At 33.4% G+C, this 8,451-nt stretch overlaps 1 protein-coding gene across 1 annotated transcript; it reads left to right on the top strand.

Moving 5' to 3' along the window:
• The first annotated feature begins 431 nt into the window (after nucleotides 1–431).
• Nucleotides 432–2,798, top strand: EV154DRAFT_443494 (coth protein-domain-containing protein). Its single transcript, XM_051597024.1, has 6 exons — nucleotides 432–560; nucleotides 641–811; nucleotides 870–1,362; nucleotides 1,416–1,649; nucleotides 1,718–2,077; nucleotides 2,128–2,798. The coding sequence occupies exons 2-6, from the start codon at nucleotides 796–798 to the stop codon at nucleotides 2,723–2,725; spliced, it is 1,701 nt and encodes a 566-aa protein (XP_051457669.1). The 5' UTR covers nucleotides 432–560; nucleotides 641–795; the 3' UTR covers nucleotides 2,726–2,798.
• The last annotated feature ends 5,653 nt before the right edge of the window (nucleotides 2,799–8,451 follow it).

Raw genomic sequence — 8,451 nt, 5'->3', positions numbered from 1 at the left:
CAGTAGAATACTTATGTATTTTTTATTTTTTTACTTTCTAAGATACCTAAGATAAACACATAAGTAACCCATGGATAAATCTGTGATCGTATTACGGGACTTTCTTGTTGGATTTTTAGTAAACTTTATGCTTCAGCAATAATGGAGTACATGACCGCTTATAATTTACACTACTAATCATATGTAGATGGTTATATTAATTTTTTTAATAAACAGTTGTTTCTCAACTTTTTATGTGGTCCCTCAACAGTAATACTAGCATACATATATGATATGTACAGAGTTATGCATGCGAAGAGAAATAGAATTATTCAGCAATATATAAGTAAGTGTGAAATAGATACATTATATCTATAATGCAATGTACTCCGTTGATGCAGTTCTGGTTTACATTTTCAAACTGCACCCCAATCTTTTAAAAAAAATATGATGATACTTGGAAAGGCACTTTCTTGGGATATTTATAAGTTATACGCATTACTTACTAACGGCCCAACCTATATCAAAGCATTTTGATACTATTAGAACGTAATTTATCAAGCCGTGTATATCTGTAGCTGGTAAGTTTTTTTTATTAGGGTGATGTCTGTTTGTAACGATAATAACCAGTTTTTTTTTCAACATAATTTTTTTTATATAGAATCGTATTACATATAAAAATCAGCGAATGAAATTGACACTTTACCAAATGCAGTTTATGACTGTATTGGATAAACAAACCTGTAAACATGTTGGTTTCATTTATAAAACAATACTTCAATTTGTTTTATCTTAGTTCGAACAAATCTCTGTATAATGAAAATTATAAAATGTGCGTCTACAATTCAACTAAATAGTTTCTTGATACTAATGCTCGTCTTTAAAAATAGTTTTAATCATATGGACTGCTATAATCGCAACAGCACAAGTTATATGTCATAATATTACTTACTCTGTAGTAGTCCATGACATGAAAAATGCCGATATGGGCGTTATCATTGATGAAATACCAACTCCTTTTATGTTGGGCGTCTCAGAAGAAACTCCATATATTTTTACAGGTGTTGCACCATCTGCGCTCAAAGGCTACAGATACACCAAAATAAACTCCAGTAAAATTTATGATACTGAAACTTTCTCTCGATTTCCGACAAAAGAAAACACCTTAAACGAATTTTATGGTAGATCAACTAATATCCACCCTATCCCGGCTTATCCGCAACTATTTGAACCTTTGGCCTCTATACATAGAATAAACACAGACATTCACCAAGATGGTCAAATTCCTACCTTCTTCTTATATGGAAATGAAGCAGGCGTTCGCGAAATGCACTCCAACGTATTTTTAAAAACAAAAATTGAGTTGAATCTAACATATATTGGGTAATTGATGACGATAGCATTATATTTAATCATGTTTTCTAACATAAAGGCAGATTAAACTATGTTCAAAGTATAGTAAGAATAAACATCAAATTGGCTGGCAGAAGTACCAAAATGACGCCCAAAGGGTCATACAAAATTAACTTGGGAAAAGGCAATGAGTTATTTGGATTTCAGAAAATAAAGCTACGTTCACTTGTTACGGATCCTTCTTATTTACGTGAAAAACTATCAAATGATTTGATTAAATCATTTGGATTGGCAGGATCAGGATTTTCATATGCCAGGTAAGATTTGTGTATACATGCATACAACCGCTTCATGTAACTGATTAAGTGTTTATGTATGACAATAGAGTCTTTATTAACGATAAGCCGTATGGATTGTTTGGAGTTCAAGAGGATTTGGAAAACCCGTGGATAGTAAATGAATTCAATGACGGTAGCCAGGATTATACTCAGGGGACTCTGTACGCTGGAAATCATAACGCATCTCTGTCACCAATCACTGATATAGCATCCCTCGATATTAAAGAAGGGGATGTATTTCATCAACCTCAGTATCAAATAAAAGAGGTTTCTTCGAGAAATGGCGAAAAGGCTCCATCTGATTTCCAGCAGTTAATATCTTTAACCGAGTTTTTGGCCATGACGCCCATTCCTAAATCCATTTCTGCGTGGAACCAAAAAATTGATATCGACAGTGTATTGAGGAGGTATACATGCTTTGATGAAACACTTCATTGGTACTAACACCAAATCATAGTCTGGCACTCGAAGTAATTGTTGGAAATAATGATGGGTACATCGCCAGCCAGACCAACTATTTCCTGTTTTCAAATTTGAAACAAAGCGGTCAATTCATTTTTATACCAAGTGACATGGATTTTACTTTTGGCTCTGGTTTTAAAAGATATTGTAATGACACCATTCAAGGAAAGTATGAGAACTTTCCATATTTTGACGTCACCCTTCCACTATTACGTATCCTTGAAGTACCAGACTTCAAACTAACTTTTGGTGAATTAATTAAGAAAGCTGTAAGCAATGTAAACATTATATACAGCCGAATCGATGCATTGGCGGAGATGATTAAAGAGGATGTAATTTGGGACCAATCGATCACTCGAGATTACATTATTTTGCCAAATATTAATACCGTTAATTCAAGCTTAACCTTTATTGTGGAAAATGAACATATGGATCCAGTTGTATTTTCTGACTATCTTGGGCGGGTTTTACACAATAACATATCATTCGAAGAAGCCATCAACGGTACGATAAAGCGGCCTTCTATTATGGGATTAAAACAGTGGATTACTGCGTCAGCTGATGCATATTTAAAAGATCAGCTATTACGTTGATTTAACAAACGTCAATAGCTTAGTGTTAGGAATTATAAAAAGTAAACAAAAAAAAAATAAAGCTATTGCCGATGCATATAAAAATACATATTTCTGTTGAGTTCTTTTATTATGAGGCAATTTTAGCTTTAGTTTTTTATATAAATATAAATTATTCATACTATAAGTTGTATCAAACAAAATTTACTGAGTGAGTCCTGGCTGTCTCAAAGTTTGATTGAATAGTCATAGTCTAGGATCATGTACCTGTTCTTTTTCACCGCCATAAGTTTTTTCTATGCCATACTCTCTGTCATTGTCTTCTTTTCCTCGGATATGTCCTACCCAAATATCATTCCCTTTATCATTAAATTACAAGTAGACCATATCAATTATCTGCACAAGTGTAGGAACCTTTGTAGGTACCTCCATACTCTCTTTTTTTCACTTAAATCGTGAGAATATTGTTCGAAAATAATTTGACGTCCTTTCGAATTCTTTGTGACAAAAATTGTATAGACTGGGATGGATATCTTTGCTGATTATCTTTAACATTTGTCTGAAAATCTTTTTACGACTGTCCGAAATATATTTCTGTTTGTCTGAAAACAATTATAAGTCTGTCTGAAGATAATTTGCATTTGTCTGAATTTAAAGTAATGATACTGTAATGACCAACACTAAAACATTGACACACAGAACAGAATCAGCAAAAAACTATCCATGATTATTTTAAGAAATGAGATTTTTTACATTATTTTTATTCTATTCGGAAAAGCTCATGGAGATTTTTGAAGCCATCAGGTCTGCTAACATCAACTATGCGACTGTAAGAAAGTAAAAAAACGTTCTTTTTATCAAAAACCACATAATAACGTTTTTTTCAAAAAAAAAAAAAAAAAAAAAAAAAAACCCGTGCGTTAAATAGACCTGAATAAATAGCACAAAACTTGTCATAAAAAACGCGGTTGAAGTCTGACAGAAAGCTTGAATGTCTAGAAATAAAGAAATGCAGAGTTGCAACATCAGTATGGAAGTGTTCATGCGTCACATGGGCGCCGGAAATAGAAAAAAACTTGGGAACTCGTGCCAAATTTTTTTAATAATGACCTGCTAATAAGGGATGAATTTCATGCATTATAATGTCTTCCTTGGTGAATGCTTCGACAAATATGAACCGTTCTACGTCCAGAAACAAAGTCTGTTATAAAATTAACTACTGTGAGAGAGGCCTCTCATACCGTAACGTTGCATTAGCGGCATTTAGAGTATCAGTTGATCCATAAAATGTAAAATAAAGATGACATGAGTCATGAAGCATAATTAGCCTAGAAATACAGCATCGGTAATTCCTAAAGGTACTGTTACCGGTCATTACCTTCAGTTTATTAATGATATTTTAAAAATAAAAGCATTTCAGACTGTTATTAAAACATATATTTAGTGTGATTTGGTAATTTATCTCAGCGAAACGAGAGTGCAACAATATTGTCAACCTGTTTAGCACCACGATGAGTAAAATTGGGCCAAATTCTGAAAAATTAGTGATACATTTATGAGACTTAACGCATCCTAGTTCGAAGTCTATTCACAGTACGACTGTTTGTTAAATTTTAGAAAGTTTGAGACCTTCATAGTTACGTCTAGCTTCTAACTTGAAATACTTCATAGACATTCTTTCTATCGTATGAAGAGGTCAGCAATGATGGGTTAAGGTCTCCTTCTTTTCATTTCTTTAGAATGTAGGTATGGAACTCCGGGGGTTGTCTAACGTCTGTGATCCTGTCAATGTTTTCGAGTGACAACTTATACCTACATACATCATAAAAAGATTCATGGCAATGTTTTTATAGAGAGGTTTTTTCAGATTAATAGTCACACACTTATGGATGCCATAGTATCTACGATCTTAATAAATCATAACAATCTTCGAGGGATAGAAGTGAGTCATCTCTCCTATTTTACCGAGTGTCAATTATATGGGAGAAATGGTTTCCAATAAGAAGGGGAAAGAAAACTTTTAACTTAGCTGGAATCAAGCGCTATATTGTAAAAATGTTTATACTTCAACTAGAATCTCTCCTACAACTGATTTCGTTACTTTTTTTTGGAATGTTTATTAGACACTAGAAATAACCGAGGAAATGGCATTAATGTATAAAAATGCCGCATAATGTTATTGTCACTATAGTAAAGTTCGTATATGGTTCGGAAATCGCTAAGTCTATTGATAATTTCGAATGATCATGTAAGGAAAATAAACAAGTACTTCGATTGTATACTCTAAAGACGAAACGTCTACATCTATGATTTTTTAGGTTACACTCTAAAACACCCAGACTCCGCCAATTTATCTATAACTCTAATCATTCCAACGAAGTATACTATCGCCACGTAACATTCGCAAACTTATCAAAAAATAGTCATCTCACTCAGTGTTGTGCTGATATAACATTATTGACACTATTACTAGGTACTTCATAATGTTTTTTTTAGGTACGTTTTGTGTTTAGAAGAAAACTGTAGCATAAGATAATAATACATGCACCTTGCAAAAGATGAACATTTTGCATGTCAGATACACAATAAAAAAGAACCTACTTTCGCAGAAATTATGCATCATTAATATTCTTAGAATGTGCTGTAGTTTACCCTTGGAACGCTTTTAATGCCAAGAGATTTGCGCTTTAAGGTTTGGATGCACAGCTTCAATTAAGCCAATTGATGATGCTTTCCTTTAATACAATAAGTTAAATCGTATGGATCATAGCTTCAAATGAGAATTTTGTTGCTCAACACCCAACAAAGAGGCCTATGTTAAACTTGCAGTATACTTCATCGAAGCCCAATACATCACATACATAACAGGCTCCCGGTAATACAGGAGACCTTCTTCGATATTGTTGGTACATATTCACATTTTTATCATGTATAAGACCGTCAGTTACTTTCTCAAAATACAAACAAGAAGAAATAAATGTATGTTACCTCATCAAAAATTAAGATTAAAAAACATGACTTTGCCTTCGTCTTCCTTCATTGTTTTATCAGCATAATGAATTATGTTTTGCACGGATTTGTCAGTTATGACAATTATGTTCTTTGTTCGAAATATTCTGATTTTTAGTAGAATTATATTTAGGGACAATAAATTTTTTTACATTTAAACTTGAACGTGCATTGCAGAAAGACAAACTATGACACAATGAATTATTATTTAACAATTGTTGTTCCCACCATAAAGTGAGCTGTTCGAGATACTTGAATTATTAATGATATAAACATTGCTGGTATCTGGAACCAACCCAATAGTTTTAATCACTGTGTTATACGCAATAATTTTGCATAATATTGCTTTTAAGTACTAAAGGTATGAACTTTATTAAGCAAGATTAGCTTGGCTGTGTTAAAATCACCGACTTCTAAAAACATTTTATTTATTTGTGTCCTAAACAAAAATGTATTTTTATCCGCTAATTTAAGATGCAATGCTAAAACACCAATTGTCTATATTTATAATAAAAAAATGGAAGATCTAGTGCCAACGCACGACGCTGTGGACGGTCAATAGAAGGATGTCATATGCTGAAATTATACAACTTGAAACCCAGAATCATTACTTGTCTACAGGAATGGTGGACACAATTATACCTACACTGTTCAAGGCTTTGTGTTGTTCTGATATTACCTGACTCAATGAGGTTACCTTGGTTAGAGCTCACATTAGATATAAGCTCGCTTGCTCCCTTGTTTATTATCCTTCCCTGTATCAGCGTTTTTATATAACACGTTTTCACTTACCTTATAATTTTTGGTAGCAATGATACCTAGTAGTCAGCACTTTTAATGCTCGTTTTTCTCAGACATATTGAACAATTTGATAAAATATTTTACAAAACCGAATGTGTAATACGTTCTTCATTCCTTTAGTTGGTTGCTGATCTCTGTTCTATTTTTGGATTTTATTACAGAACTCCGTATATTTGTCAAACGTGGCCGCTTTTTTAGGTTGATCGATTTTCATAATTTTTGATTTTTATAACATATGCTTCACTACTGAAGCGCTGATAGACAACTACCAAACTCTGACTTTCTTGAGGCTTTTGCAAATGTTTTTACTCCAAGTAAATGCCCTAACACTTTGGATGATAAAATAAACAGCTAAATCATCCTGACATAAGCTTTTGTTTATCAGCTCACAAATAAATTTCGTTCACATCCCTATTTGTCTATAAGACGAGCTGGTGCTTAAGAATTGGGCGAATATTAGCCAAATTAAATATCACCTATGTAGGTTTAGAATTTGAATTAAAATTGTTCTTATCACTGAACAAAAGTCACCCTAATTGGGAAAATATTTCAGTGCTCATCAAAAATAAGCGACTTGTATTAGTGTGTCCCGCTACCAAACAATCTCATGCCAATGACAATCCAATACCATCTTCAACTTCTTCAACAGTATCAGCATCCATAACTTTAGATTCATATCCATCATCAAACACTACCAAACATTTAAAGCTGTCACCTCTCCAAAAAGAAATTATTGTAGATATGTTTGCCAGGCTAAATGAAACTAAAATGTGGAGGCTATCTGCAGGTACAGTCGTCGAACAACAAATGGAAATGTCTGCACTTGAGGGCAACTTTAAGTAGCAAGTATAAAACATGTATTACTCTGAGATAATGATAAACCCACAACTTTTTGTTTTTAGTCCTGTGCAAGCTGAATTACTTTACACCTGAAAGAATTAAAGGAATTAAGAATTATCAAACGAAACACTTGAATATTTGCCTTCCACAAATGACTAAATGTAAAGAAACTCTGTGAGTGCCATGACATGCTGTGTTGAAATCAATGTTGAAGCAAGAGTTAAGCAATCCTGGTTACGAGTGGATAAGATCCTCTATCTTCCAATCTATCCATCTCTTCAAATGTAATTACTTACTTATCAACGCGACATACTTTGCCGAATTTAGTTTTTGTTTATATTGCTTTTGATGATTCAAAGACTGATTGCCGAGGGTGTTGTATAAATGCTTAACTTTATCATAATTTTTATTTACTAATCATTTTCCGTGTTTATTTAATATAGAGGGAAAAAGGCTAGCGAGTTCTCGTCTGCTGGTCATAATGCACAAAGAGTTATAGCTGGAGAGAACAAAATGGTGACTAAAAAATGGGAAGAAAATTACATTTACTCTTCCTTTGCCAAAGACTTGAGTACAATTACGCTGAGTGTGGTCGGTACGACAACGAAACCAAAACATTGTACGATGGTTCTTTTAAGATGCTAAAGGTTTTCAAATACATGATTTATAACTTGTATAAATCAGCTCCTACCTCACTTCGTGAATTTACCCTTGTATAATTCTTAATGCTCGGTAAGTGCAGAGTTGCGTTTAATTTACTTCGTCATTTTCTAACGCTACTATGTTTGTACCCAGAGACAAAAATTTACGTCTTGGCACTCACGAAGTTTCTTTACATAGTCTTCAATTGTAAAGCACTTCAGCCAGCTTTCGTCACTGACATCTAATACTATAAAATGCACAGGACTAAAAACAGAAACTTGTGGGTTTATCATTATCTCAAATAATACATGTTTTATACTTGCTGCTCAAAGTTGCCCTCAAGTGCAGACATTTCCATTTGTTGTTCGACGACTGTACCTGTAGATAGCCTCCACATTTTAGCTTCATTTAAACTGGCAAACATATCTACAATACTTTCTTTTCGGAGAGGCGAC

Source organism: Mucor mucedo (genome assembly GCF_025094135.1).
Source record: "Mucor mucedo strain NRRL 3635 chromosome Unknown EV154scaffold_45, whole genome shotgun sequence".
Lineage (NCBI taxonomy): Eukaryota > Fungi > Mucoromycota > Mucoromycetes > Mucorales > Mucoraceae > Mucor > Mucor mucedo.
Note: the sequence above shows the minus strand (reverse complement) of the source record. Positions and strands in the feature narration are given on the sequence as shown.